The sequence below is a fragment of the Silurus meridionalis genome, chromosome 25 (genome assembly GCF_014805685.1).
Source record: "Silurus meridionalis isolate SWU-2019-XX chromosome 25, ASM1480568v1, whole genome shotgun sequence".
NCBI lineage: Eukaryota > Metazoa > Chordata > Actinopteri > Siluriformes > Siluridae > Silurus > Silurus meridionalis.
This window is the reverse complement of record NC_060908.1, coordinates 15,472,766-15,494,001: the sequence shown is the minus strand read 5'-3', so window position 1 is coordinate 15,494,001 and position 21,236 is coordinate 15,472,766. Positions and strand designations below refer to the sequence as shown.

Genomic DNA, 21,236 nt, shown 5'->3' with positions numbered 1-21,236 from the left:
CATTTGACCCCTCAATACGAATGGATTATACTGACCCAGACTCAGACACACACTCAAATCAACATTTTTATTGAAACCTTTTGCACAAATAACTTCTGCAAAACCACCAACTGATTACATGTGCAGTATTTATATTATATGGACAATTTTCTGAGCACTAACACACATTTACTCCAAAAAATTAATATATCCTGGATAACGAGACACAGGTGGAAACATTGAGGGCTGATAGGAAGCGGCGGCACGAAAAGGCAGAGAGAAAAGTCATAATAGCGACGTCTAGTGGTGAAAAACAGAAAAACACAGAGAGAAGAAACAAGGGTAAGAGGCAAGAACCCCAACTTAAATCCTAAAAACAATTATAGTATTTATACAACCAAGGGACTTGCTTAACGGTCCACTAAATGCAGCTTGGTGGTGCTGGGATTTGAACTTACAACCTCCTGATCCAATTTCTAATCGCTAATGAGCGAGCCAGTAGCGACAGTGGCAACGAAAATCTCTCTAAGATCTTGAGAAGAACCAGACTCGAAGGTGAACCAGTTCTCATCAAGACACAGAATGTCCATTAATGATAGTTCCATCACTGCTGGCTTTATCACCTGTTCACCTGTTATGACAATGATTAAAAGCGCTCTACAAATAAATATGGAATTGATTTGTATTAGACTGACTGTTTACCTTCATTACTAAAGTTCAAGCACTAAAATAATAATAATAAATCCACATTTTTGGTTCACTTCATAAAATATTTTAATGCAAATGACTGATTAATGGAACCGAATCTGAACTGCGTGTACAGCGGAGCAGTTCAGGGCCACAGTTAAAGACAACAGCAGCTCTTTTTCCTTTTTCTTTTTTTTACATAGACTTTAAATAGAGTTACTGGTGCAGAACACGACTCCCACCTGCTCTTCCCTTTTACCTCTTGGTGGGAGTGAGATTCTTTAGAAAAGAATCCAACGTTCAGTGGAACTATTTGATCTGGAGTGTTTGCTTACAGGAAAACTCTTAAACTCACTTGACACGATTGATTTCGCTGGAAGAGGCATATGATGTTCAGGGCAAGGCATTGACTTCGCTGCCCTCGATTCAACCCCAGACTCCTCCTGCAGTGGCAAACATTGAACAGAATCCTATGTTTATCTAAATTTATCAGTCTTGATAAGGTCAAGCTTTTTGGAAATCACAGTTAAATAATTTGTTGTGAAAGTGGGTTGTTTATACACTATCTATGTGGACACCTGACCCAAAGGTGGACTCCAAGGACCTGTTCATGCAGAAGCTCATATGGTGGTTTTCCAAATCTCGTACATGTCTCGGGCCTGGCCTAGCATAGCCTTCATCCACAATCTGCTTGTGGCTCGGCCTCTAATGACCTGTTCTGGAAAATAACCCCAGTCCTGTTTCCCGTCACTCATTCTTGTTTTTGTAGAATTTATGTTTGCCAATTGCTCAACCTTTGACTGTTTATGTTTTTGAGTCTGATTCCCATCAGATGTATGTAAGACCTTATATAACTGAATACATTTATAAACAAACACGTACATCTTTATCTTTATCAGTATATGCCAAAATATATATAGTAGGACGATATTTTTGGTAAAACTCTTCTTAACAGCTACCAGCAGTAAATTCATTAAATAACTATAAATCTCTTTTCTAACCATGTCTGGGGTAATTTAACAAAAAGTACGATTTTACTGGGAAAAGTTATCACGTTTTAAAACATGCTGTAAAATATATTCTCCAGTCGTTTATAACATAGAAGTCGCAGAAAACCTTCCACAGTTCAATAAAACATTATTATGTTATCTTCCTGATTTTTCAGCTCAAGATCTGGAAGACGCTGAGAAATCAGGAAGAACTTTGACGAGCTCCGAAAATATCAAAACTATTCGGCAACCTGTGCATGATGATCGTCGGAGAACAATCCACATGATCCCACTTCCGCCCCCTCCCTACTCTCCAGATTTGGCTCATGTGGACTTCTCCCGCTTTCAAAAGATGAAGATCCTGCTCAAAAGTTGCCATTTTGACACCATCTGAAAACTTATTGTTTTTATTTTAATTTGTATTTTTACAGTTTATTTGATTTCTCTGTCTTATTTTAAAGAAATCCTCAGGAATAGTAAGAAAAAACATAATATATAACGAGGTAAGACATGAGTTTAATGTATCATTTCCGAGGATTTTAATCTACATTATTCTTTATTTGTATGAAATCTATTACTATTTTTTTCCCCAAAGCAATAAAGTAATGTTGTAAACAGCAAACAGTGTTCTTTTTTTATTAGTGTTTTAAAGATAATCATTAAAATAATTAATAAAAATTAAGATTCTCATATTCTTTATTTTGAAATAAGTTCATCTATATGGCTAAAGGTTTGTGGCTGGCTTTGTCTACAGGACGACTGTGATGCTGGAAATCGTTTGGTTTGGTTGTTATAGTTGGAGGGTACAAACTATGTAGATTGGGACAATCTAGGGTCAGGAGAGCTAGAACATGTTAAAACCCCTTAAACACACAGGAAACCCAAAGTAAATGCCACCAGTCAGCAACTTTGGGCATGTTTTCATCAGCCAATAGCTCCAAAAACCTCTGTTCCGTGACTCCGCTACTCTATTCACCATTTTGATTGTTTTTCTCAAATGGCAAGAGAAATGCAATCCTAAATAAAAAGATGCAAAGTCCTTGCAGCTTTGCACCAAACTAGCGCATTTTATACAACTTTAAATTGAATAAAAACCCTACACACACCACAAGTCACTGAGCTCACACTGGTTCACCTTTCTGATGTTTGATGTAAAATTAGCTGAAGTTCTCGACCTCGACACAAGGATTATGTATAGCACTCTTTCACAGAAAGTGCATGAGGAATTCAGTTTCTGCTTGACCGTGTGGTTCTTGGCACTACAGAGGATTTGCTTCGCAAGTTTGTACTTTGAATTATTTATTTATTTATTTTTGTCTTGATTCCAAATTCCACCTCCAAACACCAGAGAGAGACTGTGTATAAATTCGAGCCACTTTTGGGTGGTTCTTAAAAGAAGCTTTCCCTTCCCACTACTGAGATCAATTGTGAACTTGTCTATTAAGGTAATCTGATTTTATTTGCTCAAACTCTTATACTGCATGTTTAGTACTGTATGTGCTGTTAAAGGTTACTTATTATAGAAGCACTAAACACGTAATATCCTTTTTCTTATTCCGCTCGTCTCTTACAGAATTTAGTCATTTTTGTATATGTAATTATATGTATATGTAATTATATGAATTTTGAAATTTTTTTACTGTCAAAATTTTTGAAACATATTCCAAATTCAAAATAAACGTTACTGTTTGAAAAAAAATACAAAATAAAAAAATACAGTAAAAACTTCAACTTCAAAAAATCAGGCTACAAGGTGAAACATCTGAGATTTCCAGGAACACACTCGCTTCAAATTGTTCATTGTATGTTCACATATTTTACACTGTTGCACTCAGTTATTAAACCGACAATCTTTTCTGTTTTATCACTTGACCTGTCAAATTATCATCTGGTATTGATGTTGGCCATATGTGGAATTTTCATTTCTGTCATTCCCGATCTCATATGTTGAAAGAATACACGGGTTCAAATGGACCACTATCGCTTGCGTTTGTGCAACCTGTTTGTTTGTCTTTGTCTTTCTGCAGACATGGAGGTCCGAGCATTCTGCCTGGTTCTTCTGCTGGTGATGTGCAGCGCACTGCTTGCTGAAGCCCAGACCTGGGATGATTTCAAGTCTAAACATATTTATGGCAGTATGACAGAGAATGCCTGTTCAAGAGTGATGAACCAAAAGAAACCTGAAGGAAATGGCCCCTTCAGTAATAGCTGCAAAGAAAGAAACACCTTCATAAGGGCCACAGATGGACTGGTCAAACCTGTGTGTACTGGTGCGGGCACAGCTGTGGGTCGGGGTAACCGTGAGGGTGAAATCATTTATGAAAGTAACCAAGTTTTTAGTGTAGTCACATGTACCGGCAACCGCAATCAAAGATATCCAAGGTGTGAATATAGAGGCCGAAGGGACACTCGGAAAATTACCATAACATGCAATAATAATGGTTTACCTCTGCACTACAATGAAGACACGCTTGTCATAGGCTGAAGTTTAAAAAGCCAACTATGCCACTGTTAACTGCTATATAGTCATATATAACCTCACAAAAAAAGCTTTAAAATGTATATTTTCTATAAAAACCATTATAAATGCCTGAACTCTTCATTAAATCAGTAAAGCATCGCAAAACCATTTTCTCTCCTGTGTGATTCATGTCTTTGCAATCTGTTTTTTTTGTTTTTTAATAAAGATCAGATCAATTTTAACTTTCTCAATCAAAACAACGTTGTTCTTGTTCTTTAAATCATACATTGAAACAATAATCATACTTAAATAAACAGCAAGACAGGGTCCTCTATTTTCACATTATTATAGGTAATCAGCTTCTTGTATTCCATGTGTTTCTTCAGGTTTTTTTTACAGTCTCAGGACTTTATTTATATTTTGATAAGTGGGACAGCGACACCTAGTGTATAAACCAATTGCCAGCCAACAACTTTGGGCATTGTCCTGCTGGAGCAGGTTTGAATCTCCTAGTTCAGGAAGAAAATGTAAAACTACTTGTACAGATATGTGACTATAACTTTATGCTAACAGTATGAGGAACAAAACAATATATCACTGAAAAAGACAGGTGTCCCAATACTTTATCCATAACTTATCATTAAATAAATTGATCAGCTGTTGAAATATTAAGACTGTAACTTCTTGTTATGTGATCCAGGTGAAATATGCAGCCAGTTCTATTTCAATGCAATAAAAAACACCTTACACACACCACTGTCAAAATCACTGAGCAAACACTGGATCACTTTTCTTTGTTTTAATGTAAAAATTTGCTGGAGCAGTGATAAATAATAGTAAGAGTGTGTGGAGAAATCAGTTTCTATATGACTGTGTTTTCTGGCACTGAAAAGGATTTGCTCTGGAGACTTGTATTTATTTGATCCTTTTTGTTTGTGGAGATGATCAGCTTCTCTTATGGAGATTTCATTTTTCAGCAGGACTTGCCACCTGCCCGTGCTCCTTAGGTTTGAAGTCAGAGTTCTTTAGCAGGCCACTCAAGATCTTCCGAACCCATTTAATCCATAAGTTCATAAAAACAAAAGTAAACACATCCTTCATTTAGGTAGAAGAACAGATACTCATGTTTTAAAAGACTCTGGTAGAAGTTGAAGTTCTGACTGCACTTTTTCACTCAAGGTGAAGTAAAGAAGTTTGGGCTTTGACGTACTTCAGTAAAAAGTAGTCATTAATGCTAGCTGTTTTAGTGTCACGCTGGTAACTGAGCCTCACATCATATTAATATATTAATACACAACAATTTCACATTTTGTTACCTAATGAATGTTTCCAGTCTGAAGATCCACCATATAGAACACAAGCAGAGAAAAGATGATGATGATCAGGAATGTTTCTGTTCTCAATCATGTTTACATCACTGACTCCCTCTGTCTCATACACGTAAACCCCAGACTTCTTACTGCTTTGTGCTTGATACCAGAAAAATCTACTTAAGTACAGTGACGAAGTATTTATATTTCATTACTTCGCATCTCTGAGGGCATTGCCATACTGGAACAGTTTTGGTTTCCAAGTCCAAGTGATGTGAAAAGACATGGTTTTTCCAGTCCTTTTGGCCAAACAAAGAGAAAAAAACAAACAGAGATGAACTTGAAGAAGCAGGACATTTAACAGGTGCACTATAAGGAGGCTGGAACCTAAACCCAGGGAAATATTTGACTGAGAAGCACAGCTGTCAATCCTGTTTGAACAGGTGAAATGATAAAACAAATAAAAGGAAGCCAAAGCAGGAATTACACCAATTGGTGCACAGGATGTCTCTCAGTCTACAGGGAGTGCAGAATTATTAGGCAAATGAGTATTTTGACCACATCATCCTCGTTATGCATGTTGTCTTACTCCAAGCTGTATAGGCTGGAAAGCCTACTACCAATTAAGCATATTAGGTGATGTGCATCTCTGTAATGAGAAGGGGTGTGGTCTAATGACATCAACACCCTATATCAGGTGTGCATAATTATTAGGCAACTTCCTTTCCTTTGGCAAAATGGGTCAAAAGAAGGACTTGACAGGCTCAGAAAAGTCAAAAATAGTGAGATATATTGCAGAGGGATGCAGCAGTCTTAAAATAGCCAAGCTTCTGAAGCGTGATCATCGAACAATCAAGCGTTTCATTCAAAATAGTTGACAGGGTCGCAAGAAGCGTGTGGAAAAACCAAGGCGCAAAATAACTGCCCGTGAACTGAGAAAAGTCAAGCGTGCAGCTGCCAAGATGCCACTTGCCACCAGTTTGGCCATATTTCAGAGCTGCAACATCACTGAGTGCCCAAAAGCACAAGGTGTGCAATACTCAGAGACATGGCCAAGGTAAGAAAGGCAGAAAGTCGACCACCACTGAACAAGACACACAAGCTGAAACGTCAAGACTGGGCCAAGAAATATCTCAAGACTGATTTTCTAAGGTTTTATGGACTGATGAAATGAGAGTGAGTCTTGATGGGCCAGATGGATGGGCCCGTGGCTGGATTGGTAAAGGGCAGAGAGCTCCAGTCCGACTCAGACGCCAGCAAGGTGGAGGTGGAGTACTGGTTTGGGCTGGTATCATCAAAGATGAGCTTGTGGGGCCTTTTCGGGTTGAGGATGGAGTCAAGCTGAACTCCCAGTCCTACTGCCAGTTTCTGGAAGACACCTTCTTCAAGCAGTGGTACAGGAAGAAGTCTGCATCCTTCAAGAAAAACATGATTTTCATGCAGGACAATGCTCCATCACACACGCCCAAGTACTCCACAGCGTGGCTGGCAAGAAAGGGTATAAAAGAAGAAAATCTAATGATATGGCCTCCTTGTTCACCTGATCTGAACCCCATTGAGAACCTGTGGTCCATCATCAAATGTGCGATTTACAAGGAGGAAAACAGTACACCTCTCTGAACAGTGTCTGGGAGGCTGTGGTTGCTGCTGCACGCAATGTTGATGGTGAACAGATCAAAACACTGACAGAATCCATGGATGGCAGGCTTTTGAGTGTCCTTGCAAAGAAAGGTGGCTATATTGGTCACTGATTTGTTTTGTTTGGTTTTGAATGTCAGAAATGTATATTTGTGAATGTTGAGATGTTATATTGGTTTCACTGGTAAAATAAATAATTGAAATGGGTATGAATTTGTTTTTGTTGTTGCCTAATAATTATGCACAGTAATAGTCACCTGCACACACAGATATCCCCCTAAAATAGCTAAAACTAAAAACTACTTCCAAAAATATTCAGCTTTGATATTAATGAGTTTTTTGTGTTCATTGAGAACATGGTTGTTGTTCAAATTAAATCCTCAAATAAAATTAATCCTCAAAAATACAACTTGCCTAATAATTCTGCACTCCCTGTATTAATGATTAATTATGGCTATTATTAGGAATCATTTGGGTTTTATTTGATTTTAATTCCACGTGTTTGTCAAAAATATAAAATGCTTGACAGAGAAGAAACAAGATACTGTACATATTTGTTGAGTTGTAAATAATAATCTGAAATTTCCCATTAAATGGCATCTGGATGACAGGAGTTACCATGAAAACAAAGTCACTGTAGGCTAATATGTAAGAGGTTGCATTTTTATTGATTTTTTTTTTTAAACTACTAATAAATCTGTAGTTAAAGTTTGGACTAAGTTGTATGACCTGTTCAGCTTCAGCGAGTCTGTAGCCAGTGTAGCCTCAGATTCCTATTTTTGTCCAACAGAAGTGGACTGGAATCTCATGGGTGATTCAAAGGAGCAAAGAAGGTGGTTTCCTTAATACACAGCAAAACAAATTTGGACATAAAAGGAACAATAAAAAGTAACAACCAAAAATGTTAAGTGCTTGGAAACAAAAGACAATGCAAGTCACAGACATACTGTAAATAAATGCTGTAAAAAAATTATTTAATAGTTTACATTTCTCAGACCCTATTTGGGTAATACAGATGTGTATATAAGAGTGTGTGTGTTTTTACAGTCAATATTTCATTTCTAAAGATATGTTCTAATTATTTCAGCATACTTTTAAAAGAAAAAATACACATTATATATTCATTCATTCAATTCATTTATTCATGAATAAATTCATCCCTCTCTTCATTCATTCATGTGGAATTATTATGAATTTTCATAAGAAATGATTAACAGGACGATTAAGTGCAAGAAGGAAGCAGGAAGGTGGATTCATGGGAATGTTTGACTGAGAAATACACCTGCCATCTGCAAGTCCATTATCACCACCAATCTTGAAACAGGTAAATAACAGGTGGAATGAAAAGGTATATAAAGTGTGAGGAGAGACTCGTGCTTTACCACACATTTCTGCACCAGAGGAAAGACGCTTGCTTTCGCCTTTGTCTTCTGAATACTTCGTTTTTGAGGTAAATATATTGATTCACTTGCTCTCTATTGACGTTTTTATATTGTTTTTGCCATACAAATCATCTCAAATTCATCCCAGCTGTTGGTATTATCGATTGTGTTAACGCTTCATAGAGTTTTTGAATTATCCATTCTGATTGGTCAGTTTTTCTACATCAGACTTGGGGACCTGCAAAGCTCCACATATTAAAAAACACACAGGGACTTGAATAGCTCCACATAAATTGCTGGAGTTTTTCGGTCAGATGTTCAGTTATAGACACTTAACATCACTTTGTACCGTGTGTCCCTCAAAATTAACAATTGAAATAAAGAATTAAATGTAAGAAACAACAGGCTGATTCACAGATGGGAAAAGGACATAGGAACTGATACGACAATCTTCTCAGTTTGTGTCATTTGTTTGTGTGTTTCTCCAGAGGTGTCATCATGGACATGTTAAGGAGGGTCGGCCTGGTTTCGCTGTTGGTGTTGAGCACTGTGTTGTTTGCTGAAGCCCAGCCTGCTAACGTGATGCCCCGCTACAAAAACTTCCTGAATCAGCATGTTTATGGGGATATGGCTGAGAGTTGGTGTACCAGCGAGATCAGAAGTAGGGAAATCACTGATGGTAACAGCAACAACTGCAAAAAAGTCAACACCTTCATACGAGCCACGAAGGAACAAGTCAAGGCCGTGTGCAGCGTAGCCACAGGTGATAATATAAGCGGCCAGCCTTTCTCTGTGGTCACTTGTAAACTTAAGAGTGGTGAAAGACGGCCAAATTGTGAATACAAAAAAGGTGAAAAGAGCAATCGGTACATTCGGATTGCATGTGACCAGGGTTGGCCTGTGCATTACAATGAAGGCTACATTGTTGTAGGCTGAAATTTTGAAAGGGATTCAGAATGCATATCTGATAAATCTGCAGCCAAACCAATGTATAACAATCCTCAATTAATGCTTATTGTTCTTATTTTTATTTGTAAATTTTTACAGTAAAAATCATTGTGGTGGTTGTATTGAAGCCATAAAGACATTGAAAAGTTATTGATCATCTTTTATTTCTCTGTACTACATACACACACAATACATCTCTTTAAGTAGTCATTTGTTTAACTGTTTAACAAATATAACGGCATAAGATTTAAAAGTTTTCTGTATAATTTCTATGAATTTAAGTTTAAATAAATTGTACATCTAGTTCTAATATCCTTGATCAAATCATTAAAGAAAAACACTAGTTAAATTTTTTCCTGCTTTTGTTTGGTCTTTAATAAAATACGAAATAAATGTAAAGAAACAGCAAACAACCTCTTTTATTAATGTTTTTAAGATAATCAGTTTCTTTTATTCTTTATAATGAAGCAGGATACACTATAAGATGTTCCACTGGATTTTGGAGTGTGCAAGTGAAAATTTATGTGAGATTCATTCAGCTACACTGGTGTTAGTAAAGTCAGATATTGATATAGGTGAGATGAGGAGGTCTGGGGTGCAGTCAAACATTCATCCCAAAGGTGTTCAAGAGATTTGAAGTCAGAGCTCTTTAGCAGTCCACTCAAGATCTTCTGAACCCATTTAATCCATAAGTTCATGAATCTGGCTTTTTGCACAACGGCATCAGAGGTGCCAAAAGTACACACATCCTTCATTTAGGTAGAAGAACAGATACTCATGTTTTAAAAGACTCTGGTAGAAGTTGAAGTTCTGACTGCACTTTTTGACTCAAGGTGAAGTAAAGAAGTTTGGGCTCTGACATGTACTTCAGTAAAAAGTAGTCATTAATGCTAGCTGTTTTAGTGTCACGCTGGTAACTGAACCTCACATCATATTAATATATTAATACACAACAATTTCACATTTTGTTACCTAATGAATGTTTCCAGTCTGAAGATCCACCATATAGAACACAAGCAGAGAAAAGATGATGATGATCAGGAACGTTTCTGTTCTCAATCATGTTTACATCACTGACTCCCTCTGTCTCATACACGTAAACCCCAGACTTCTTACTGCTTTGTGCTTGATACCAGAAAAATCTACTTAAGTACAGTGACGAAGTATTTGTATTTCATTACTTCGCATCTTTGAGGGCATTGCCATACTGGAACAGTTTTGGTTTCCAAGTTCAAGTGATGTGAAAAGACATATGGTTGTTCCAGTCCTATTGGCCAAACAAAGAGAAAAAAACAAACAGAGATGAACTTGAAGTAGCAGGACATTTAACAGGTGCACTATAAGGAGGCTGGAACCTAAACCCAGGGAAATATTTGACTTAGCTGTGGTGTGGAAGACGACAAATATCAATACCCAATGCTGTTTGAACAGGTGAAATGCTAAAACAAATAAAAGGAAGTCAAAGCAAGAATTACACCAAAAAATTTAAAATACATGAGCTTTGAGGGATGTAGTCCCAGGTGGCCATAACAAGGGGGTGCCCTCTGGTGGTCTGGAGTGGAATCTTCCAAGATGTCCATAACAATTATAGCTACTGGAGTTCAACAGTCACCAGGCTATGCGTTCTGGGATGCTTTTCTGCTCAGTACGGTTGTAAAGAGTAATTATAAGAGCAATCTGACCATTCTTCTTTGGCCACAAGATGTTTCCGCTCATATAAATCATTTACTGCAGGTTTATTTTGTCCCCACAACATTCTGTATGAACTCTAGATAGTGTTCCGTGTGATTCCGATCTCCTGATATGAACTTTAACTGAGTCTGCATTTCATTTGTGTTGTGAACTTGAATAATTGTTTAAATTGCTCATTAAATGAATCCTGTGAACAAGATAAAGTTCTTACTAAAAGTATATGAGTCATTTTAGGTACTTGTCTGATTCCAGGATTAAAAAACGTCCTGCAATCGTACAGACTCACGTTTCACAGTTCACTTCATAACTACATGCTTAGCTCTATATGTGCTACCTTTCACTTTAACACTTTATACACATTATCTTTTATCTACGTATGTCTCTAATACAATTGTTCACCGGAGACATCGGAACCAAGCACATCAAGCCTTGAAGCTGATTATTGGTTTTAGAGTGGCAGCACTGTAAATCATTATGAGCGTGTTATTAAAAAATATATATTTAATAAATGATTAACGGGACGATTAAGCCAAGAAGGAAGCAGGAAGGTGGGAATGTTGACTGTGAATTACACCTGCTATCTGAAAGTTCATTATCACCACCAATCTTGAAACAGGTAAATAAGGTGAAAGGAAAAGGTATATAAGGTGTGAGGAGAGACTCGTGCTTTACCACACATTTCTGCACCAGAGGAAAGACGCTTGTTTTCGCCTTTGTCTTCTGAATCTTTCGTTTTTGAGGTAAATATATCGAATCACTTGCTCTCTACTGTCGTTCTCATTTTGTTTTTGCCATACAAATCATCTCAAATTCATCCCAGCTGTTGGTATTATGGATTCAAGTGTGTAACTGTGGATGAGGTGAAGCTTGTTTCTTCACCTAATACCGTGAAAGGAGTCTCCAGTGTTAAACTGAATTCCAGTGAATGTGGAATCTGTAGAAGGAGTCTCCAGTGTTAAACGTCTTCAGGTTATGTTGGGGCACCAATGGAGCAGCAGGGTTAAAGGGTCTTGCTTAAGGACCATCAGTTGCATCTTAGTGGCGCTTGGGCTCTAATCTAACCTAATCCACAGCTATCACTAGCCTAGTGAAAAATTTAGGAGGTGTAAAAGAGAAAAGAACAAGTTGGTGTGTTCAGAGAAAACCTGTTTATAACGTAAGTGAGAACATGAAACTGCTTTAATGAAAGCAATTTCAGATTCATGACCAAAACATGTTTTTTCATTAGACTCTTCCTGCTGGTCAGTTGAACTTGAAAACTTTGATTTCTGTTAGCCCCATTCTAATATATTATTTTGTGCAACCTGTTTAATTAGTTTGTCTTCTTCTCAGAAGCATCAACATGGAGATCCGTATGTTCAGCCTGGTTCTGCTGCTGGTGATGTGCAGCGCATTGCTTACTGAAGCCCAGAGCTGGAAGGATTTCAAGAATAAACATATCTTTGGCAAAATGACGAAGAATGCCTGTACAAAAGTAATGAACCAAAAGAAACTCCCAGGGAGTGGCCCCTATGTCAACAGCTGCAAAGAAAGAAACACCTTCATAAAGGCCACAGATCAACAGGTTAAAGCCGTGTGTACTGGAGCGGGAAAGCCTGTGGGTGGTAAACTTTATAAAAGCGACCTTCCTTTCAGTGTGGTCACGTGTACCGGCAACCCCAATCAAAGATATCCAAAGTGTGAATATAAAGGCAACGAGGACACGAGGAAAATTACAATAACATGTGAGAATAAGTTGCCTGTGCACTATCAAGAAGACAAAGTTGTTGTTGGCTGAAAAGTAAAAAAACAAACAAAAAACCCATTTTTACAAAGATCATCTATACATTTTAAAATCAATACCTGTACTCTTCATTAAATCAATAAAGCATCGTAAAACCATTTTCTCTCTTTTCTGAATGGGACATGTAGATTTATTTGTATGCCGTTCTTCGCTTAATTGTTTGCTTAATATATTCTCTTATCAAATCACATTGTACACTATTACAGGAAGACAATGTCCTCTTTTATCGATATTTATAAAGCGAAATACTCTTTATTTTGATATAAATAAAATCGTTAACAGTGGACTTTATTTATTTTCTGTGTAACGAGACAGTGACACCTAGTGTTCATAACCAATAGTAAAAACAAAAATAATTAAAAGTTTGTCTTATTACGACTTTTTTTCTTGCAATTCTGACTTTCTTTTTCGCAATTCTGACTTTCTTTTTCGCGAATCTGTCTTTATGTCTTGCAATTGCAACTTTCCTTCTAACAACTAAGAGCTAGCTTAAGCTATCACTTCTAATCCCGTTTTAATTTTAAAAATGCAAGTGTGTGTACAAAGAAGACAGGAGCTTAGTCTGTTCAGGTACCGTACGGCACAGAACATTTTGTTGAAACCACACTCAAAATAGTCCTCTATAATTGTATCCATTGTTTCACAGATCGACCAATTAATTGTAGCCTGTTCTATTTTCAATGTGTAAAGTTACACTTTGGCACTACAGAGGAGGTGACGCAGCCTGATTGGCCTGAAAGTTAAAATAACAAGGAAAAAAGTCTGAATCACGAGAAATAAAGTCAGAATCGCAATACATATAGTCGCAATTGCGAGAAAGAAGGTCGGAATTGCTATTAGGCAATATTGTAATAATATTTATTTATCAATATTTATTCATTTTCACTCTCTGTGTGAGGCAGAATTGCTGAACCAGGCAGTGATGGAGGATTTCAGGATGCTTTTTTTCAGTAACTTGATAAGCCACTACAATAACAGGTATAAGGAAGAAGGAACTTGAATTCTGTTAAATATTTGATTAAGAAGTACAGCAGCCAAGTGAAATATGATTAAATATCAACACCTAATGATATTTGAACAAGTGGAGCAATAAAACATAAAGTCAATTAGTTTATTAATGATGGCAATTATTAGAAACCAACCAGGTTTTATTTAAACACATATACATTCCTTGTGTGTATTTCAAGTTGATTGTTTTTTTAAGCAAAATACCAATATGTGTTTTCTTTGAAAGGCAGTTACTGTAAACTAGCTGTAAGATCTATCCAATTTGACCTCAGGGTGTTTTAAACCACAGTCACAACATCTGTTTTTATCTTTATAAACGTATAAATCCAAAGAGATTTTATTAAATACTGAAACTGTCAACAACAATTACCCAACAGTCAATGTCTTAGCAGGGAATTCGCTGAAAATAGCTGCAGTTCTCGATATCCGTCTGCGTAATTTGTTTTGTATCACACAGCTTCCTGGATTCTGTGAAATGTTTGTCTAAGAATTAATCAAGCAAGACGACTAACATCACCACCCATTAATGTTTAGACAAGTAAAACGCATAACTTATAGGTTTAATGTATGGATGAAACGGTATATAAGGTGTGAAGAGAGACATGTACAAATATTTCTGAATTTACAGCACCAGAGGAAAAACACTTGCTCAGCGATTCGCATTTGTCTCCCGAATCCTTCATTTATGAGGTAAATATTTTGATATTTTCATTTAAAATATTACCAGATCAATCATCTTAGCTTCGTCTCAGCTGACACTAATTAATACAGATTGTCTCAATGGAATTCCAAAGAGCTGCATTCTGATTGGTCAGTTTTTCGAAGAGTAGTGAAGATATATATTAATGTACTTGTTGCAATACGCTATGGATTCTGTAACAGTCCCATCCATGTTAAGCATATCTTTATGGAGCTGGCAGTTTGCTAAAGAAAATTCAGGTGTTCTTTTTATCCATAAAGTGTTTTTTATTCACCTGGTTTTGTTAAAGTCTGACGAATTGATGACGAATTGATCAATGAATCAAAGAATTTTGGCTTCACTAAAGCTTTTATCGAATTTCTTGCCTGTGTGCAAAGTTTGATTTCGGTCAGCCCCGTTCTCATGTCATGTTAGTTTTTCACCCTGTTCAGTTTGTTTATCTTCTCTTTAGAAGCATCAACATGGAGATCCGTATGTTCAGCCTGGTTCTGCTGCTGGTGATGTGCAGTGCACTGCTTCTTGAAGCCCAGAGCTGGAAGGATTTCAAGAATAAACATATTCTCGGCACAATGACAGAGTCTAACTGTACAAACGTAATGAATGAAAAGAAACTCCCAGGAATTGGCCCCTACAACAGTAGCTGCAAAGAAAGAAACACCTTCATAAAGGCCACAGATAAACTGGTTCAAAACGTGTGTACTGGAGCGGGCAAGCCTGTGGGTGGCAATATTTATGTAAGCAACTTTCCTTTCAGTGTGGTCACGTGTAAAGGCAACCCCAATCAAACATATCCAAACTGTGATTATAAAGGCAAAGAGTACATGATTAACATTACAATAGGCTGTAAGAATAATTTGCCTGTGCACTATCACATTGTTGACTGAAAAGAAAAAAGTCGCATGTTTGGTGATGTACAAGAAATCGATCACTGTAAATTGAATATATTATATAACCTCACCAAATAAATGTATCATTTACATGTTTCTTTGTAAAAATGTACTCCTCATTAAATCACTAAAGCATCGCAAAATGGTTCTCTGACTGGTTAATGTTGATTTATTTGTCGGGTTGTCATATCACTAGCCACGAACATCTCCAGGGATTCAAAAAAATCACGGTTGGCAAAACTGTGAATCTAATTAAGCAAACCATTACCATATATTCTGGGAATGTTTATATATTTGAGAATACTGGATATAAATACTGGAGGTTCTGGAAAAATATTTTTTAGATGAGATGTACCTCTAGAAAGCAAATTGCTGTATTTTGGCTGTGTCCAGGTCTGGTATCAGTAGATAGTAAATATCTGATAGGTTGTGCTTTTGGCAGCCAGTCAGAAAGCAATTACATATAAATAGTTAAAAACAAGAGAGACCCAATTTAGATAACTGGACAGATGCGACCATAGAGATTCATATGATGGAAAAGCATGAGAATATTAAGAAATAAATGCAAAATAAAAGAAAATGACATGTTCACTGAGACAACTTTGGCATTTTGATGGTGCGAGCAGAGTTGAATCTTTTTTTTTTAAACTGGTCTGTGAGCTTGTGTAAAATGTGCTGATGACGGAAATGTGGTGCTTTGTGGTTAATGGCATTGATGAGTTCCTCAGAATGTGGTTAAAGTGCATTAAAACAGTTGCTTAAGTCCATTCTCAGTACATTACTCACACACACTCATACTCTCACACACACACACACACTTGGTTTTGCTCGGAGAGTGTTGCCACACGTCTTACCTTTTTCCATGGGAAGTCCACATTTCCTCAACCTGCTGCCTCACACCACTTTATTAGTGAGTCAGAACTTTTTTCCTCAGTATTTGTCTGAAAATATAATGTCCAGACATTACAGACAAATAAATTGAGGGAAGAGAAATGTTTTGTCTCATTTTAACCCAAACCCAGTCCAAGAATTTAAAGAGAAACATTCAGGCTTATGATGTGATACAAAAAACGCTTTATATTTTGTGCTTCATATTCAAGCAACTCACAACATTTAATGTATTTATAGTCAAATTTCACAGGTCAGGCTTCCTCTCAACTGATTCGGTTTTATTCTTTCTCTCTAAAAAATTAAAGAAATGCAGTATATCATGTTACTGGGAAACCACAAAGAGACAACTTCAAGTTACAGCTGACACTGGAGACTCCTTCTATTTGTGATAAATCAGCTTCTGCATTCTAATGACCATTCAGAACGGACTTTTCAACAGTGCTGTGGTGCAAATATACATAAAAAAATGTGATCATTGATTCATAATATCTAAATTATCAGGCAATATTAGATTTGTTTTTCAAGACACCACAAGCTGCTTAGCTCCACCTCCAAACAGTCCCTGTAACCTGATCCCTGTAACCTAGTCCCTAGTTGGACATCATGCTAATAAGGACATTTGTGAATTAAAAAAACATTAAAGATATTAAAAAAATCAAACAAACAAAAAAACAAATCAGATGATCGAAATTGCATCAAATCTGATGGATCACATTCCAGCCAATAAAAAAATGGCAGGTTGTTGTGACTTAATAGAAAGAGCCGAAGATAAATCGTATCAGAAATCTTTAAGCCTTGATGCATAAAGAAAAAAAAAAATACACAGTATATTTGCATAACGTGGTTAATTGTATAAACAGGCACACTCATGAACTAATGCCTTCTTGAAACAACTTGTGATTTTATTAAGCCAAATGTTCCCTCTCTTTCATGCAGAAACATTCCAGAGTCTTCAAACTGCAGTACAAGAGTGCTTCATGTGCCCAGATTTTGAGTTGTTTCAGGTTTAAAAAGGAATCTGGCTTATCCAGAAAATCGATCTTCATTCGGTGAAGCCGTTTCCTTCGATGTACGCTTTGGATCATGGACGTGCTGAAAGGTGATATTCCTTTTCATGTCCAGCCTCATTGGCAGACATCTGAAGGCTTTACAATGAAATTAAAAAAAAATCATCTTCAAAGCCACCATGATAAAAGCATTAGGTCTGGACGTAAAGCCCTAATGCGTGATGCTGCCACCATCGTGTTTCACATTTTGCTACATATGTTTGGAAGATGGAATTGTAATAAATGGACATTCTTGAATATTGAGCTATTTTATGAGTTACTCAGTAGCTCCTGGTTCCATAACCTTAAGTGAATGTATAAGACTGTAGAAAGGACATTACTCATAATTTTACATTCAGGTGCTCATGTTAGTTCTCACTCTCCAGTGTTCTGTATTGTTTTAAAGACTATAATCACACTCTTAATGTTACCTAAATGAGGATGGGTTCCCTTTTAAGTCTGGTTCCTCTCAAGGTTTCTTAACATCTACATAACATCTCAGCTTTGAGACAACGTCTGTTGTGAAAAGCGCTATAGAAATAAACTTGACTCGATTTTGTTACATTAGTTAACCACTTAAAAATATTGTAAAAACATTTTTACATGTTGTATTTTTACATTGAGGTCAAAAAAAGTTCAGGCATGATTTATCTTCTTCACCACATCTAGCCTTTGAAAGTCATTGTAAAAAAAGAAAGATGTAAAAGTATGACAATATAATTTAATTATATTTAAAATAAAATATAAAATCTATAAAATCTTCATTAATGACTTTCCTCTTACACAAAAATAATCTTTTAATACATTAAAACCTGCAAAATACTAAATCTAGAGAAAATAATAAAAATATATATGTAAAAAAAAAAGAGAGACAAATTATAATCTACAAAAAATATTATCTAAAAATAATACACAAATAATACTAAAGTTAATAAAGTGCTTTTGTACATATAACAAAATTCCATACCATTATTAAAAAAACTCTACAGTTTCCTTCAAGCTGCAGTTATAAGCCTCCTTCTGGGTTATTTCTCCTCAGAGCACCATCGCGGTTCCTCGGTTTGCTGTCTGTGCTCGAGCATTACGGTGTCTTTTGCACCACCAGAGCAACAGCACCAATGCGATCACCAGCACCAGCACCACCGCCGCTCCGATCAGTGCCAGCTTGGTGATGAGTCTGGTCTCAGAGTTGCTGGGTTCAAACACTGTGCACGAGTGTTTCCCGGGGACACTGGAACCCACCTTGTTCACCGCCTCCACACACACCTCAGTGCCTGGAGCTACATCCCCCAGCTTCATCATCCTCCGGTTCTCCGCCAACTCGTGTCCAGTTTTTTTACCCCCCACATACACCTGGTAGTACAAGACCGTAGAGGCGGGTGCGCACCACCGGAACACCACCACTCCATTACTTTCAACAGACAAACTGTGGACAGTAGGAGGGTCCGGGCGTTGGAAGGGGCCGCTGATCCCAGGGCAGGAGCAGAACAATGTTTGGGCGAGCTTCTGACACGATTCCGGCTGTTCCTTGCAGATATCGCAGAGCGGAGGTGGAGACCCTGCGGACTTTTGGGGCTTTTTCGTGGTAAAAGGATCATCATAGAAATTATTGTAGTCATCACCTTGGCCGACTAAACGAGGTTTGGGAGAGCCTGTTCTCTGGGTGGTGTTGCGTACTGATGATGATGCTGACACGAAGGAGAAGAGTAGCGTGACCGAGAGGACGAGTGGTGGAGTAGAACACTTTCTCAACATGGTGTCTGTGAACAAAAACATTTCATTTTGATTTTCATTTGAATTACAGCAGAGAGAAGCATGAGGATGCTTTGGAATGAAGATGAAGATTGAGGACAAACGAAACAGCAGGAACAAAGTGAGAATGTGTGTCGAGTTTGATAAACTACAGAGAGAAGAGAGAGATATATATATACACAGCAAAATGGAAATTAATTTTCTTGATTTTGGTAAATATTATTAGAATGCATTTTATTATTATTATTATGTGTATAACTCCTTGTATAATGAATGTCAATTACTTTCACATACATTGTAATGCACAAACGACATGTACATTTCCTTTTACATTTACATTTATCCGTCTGCATTTGACATCATTAATACAGAGAGCGAATTAGGAATCGAGGAGTAAGGGCTCTACTCATCGGCCCCAGGAGCAGCAGCTTGCCTGGGATTTTGAACCCTACTACTACTTTCGACACATCTACCTCATACAGACCAACAAACCAAAGGAGAAAAAGAGATGGAACACACATTTCCAAACAATTCACTGGCGTATTTATTTTTCATCCCCATTCAAGACCTTCTTAACATATTTAAATCCAATTACACATCACCTTATTTTGAATGCTTCTTAGAATGCTTAGTGTTTTTTTGCTTTAAAAAAATCCAGCATTTTTTTCAGCATAAAACTGAGGAAAATACTTCTAAATACTTCTAAAAATTCAATTTTACAAAGTGTGACAAAAAACGAACCTAGTACAGAATGTCAGGATTGTATTAGACTTAAATTACTTCTGAATACACACGTTTACACAGACGAGCAAAAGAAATTACTGTAACATACACAGTAGATAAATATATCCGTGGTACAAAAAGTCAGAATTTAATTTTCTATTAAAAAAAGAAAGAAAGTAGAAAGAAAATAAAAAGGAAAAATAGCATGTGGCTTGGGTTTTATGAGTGGAAAAGTCAGCTTTAATTAAAAGCTTTTACGCCCTGTGACACAATGAAACCTCGGCTCAGCACGTTTCATTTACATGCCATTGACTCCAAGATCTACTGCATCTCTGTAACTGTTACAATGATAATCATAACACACAGAGTATACAACACTCCTATAATTATACCTATAATCATGATTTAGAAAAAAAAATCATGGTGATTCCTGTTTTAACAAACATTTTGTTTTTTTAAATAAAAATGTACAGATGTTCCAGATGTGCATTCTGTGCTGTACAGAAGCTCGGCGGTGTGTTTATGCCTCATTGTGCAACACAACCCCCACCAGATGTTTACAGAAAATTGATTCAAGGAGCACACTCAAGTCCGGCCCTAAACTGCAGCACGTGTTGCGCAAGAAAGAAAGCCATGTGTGTGTGTGTGTGTTAGAAAATCACAGGCAGAGCTTTTAGTGTTAGTTGAAAAAAGTCTTTAAAAATGTAATAATTAAATGATTTTGGTAGAAGATAAGTAGATGTGCACTAGTTTATCTTTTGTACAAATGGATCTTTCTCTCCTTCTCTCAGTAAAATAAAAGGGTGAAAAGATGGACTTACCTGTGTGTTGTATGAAGTCCAGGAAATCTTCTATAATGCTTGTTTCTTTGCGTGAGGTGATTATCTCTCTCTCTCTCTCTCTCTCTCTCTCTCTCTCTCTCTCTCTCTCTCATTCCAGTCTTTATAAACGTCTCCCCAACAATCGCCTCCTTATATTCCTCCTCCCTCGTCCTCCCCATGAGTCCTCCCTCTCCCTCTCACTTCTCTTTCTCTCAATCCTTTCACTGTGAAGCTCCACAGTTCTGCACTTAGCAACGCACCAAGGGCACGGTGTGTGTGTGTGTGTGTGTGTGTGTGTGTATATGTGTGTGATGATTAGCAAAGCTCCACGTCAATCATTTACACACACATTCCTGTGTTGGAAGCAAAACCAGAGGCTGCAGGTCTGCTGCAGGCACACAGACAGACAGACAGACAGACAGACAGACAGACAGACAGACAGACAGACAGATAGATAGATAGATAGCATTAAAGTAAGCTACAGTAGAAAGGTATGACTTAAATACTATATAGCTAGCAATGGCTTTATTGCTAATCTC

General features: G+C 37.1%; 3 protein-coding genes across 4 annotated transcripts; 2 read left to right on the top strand and 1 right to left on the bottom strand.

Moving 5' to 3' along the window:
• Nucleotides 1-8,378: 8,378 nt before the first annotated feature.
• Nucleotides 8,379-9,789, top strand: LOC124379278 (ribonuclease-like 3). The gene is made up of 2 exons (XM_046839527.1): nucleotides 8,379-8,514; nucleotides 8,935-9,789. Exons 1-2 carry the CDS (start codon nucleotides 8,405-8,407, stop codon nucleotides 9,380-9,382), a joined length of 558 nt encoding a protein of 185 aa, XP_046695483.1. The 5' UTR covers nucleotides 8,379-8,404; the 3' UTR covers nucleotides 9,383-9,789.
• A 2,639-nt stretch (nucleotides 9,790-12,428) lies between these two features.
• On the top strand, nucleotides 12,429-12,863 carry LOC124379490 (ribonuclease-like 3). The gene has a single exon (XM_046839856.1). It carries the CDS (start codon nucleotides 12,429-12,431, stop codon nucleotides 12,861-12,863), a length of 435 nt encoding a protein of 144 aa, XP_046695812.1.
• Nucleotides 12,864-15,470: 2,607 nt separating this feature from the next.
• Nucleotides 15,471-20,845, bottom strand: LOC124379267 (leucine-rich repeat neuronal protein 4). Of its 2 annotated transcripts, XR_006924394.1 has the most exons (3): nucleotides 20,698-20,845; nucleotides 18,369-19,161; nucleotides 15,471-16,405 (listed from the first exon to the last, which is right to left on the bottom strand). XR_006924394.1 is itself a non-coding variant. In XM_046839512.1 (2 exons), the coding sequence occupies exon 2, from the start codon at nucleotides 19,154-19,156 to the stop codon at nucleotides 18,437-18,439; it is 720 nt and encodes a 239-aa protein (XP_046695468.1). In that variant the 5' UTR covers nucleotides 19,157-19,161; nucleotides 20,698-20,845; the 3' UTR covers nucleotides 17,760-18,436. The 2 variants fall into 2 exon arrangements, 1 of the variants encoding a protein (XP_046695468.1); XM_046839512.1 differs by lacking the exon at nucleotides 15,471-16,405 and having other exon boundaries at nucleotides 17,760-19,161.
• Nucleotides 20,846-21,236: the final 391 nt, after the last annotated feature.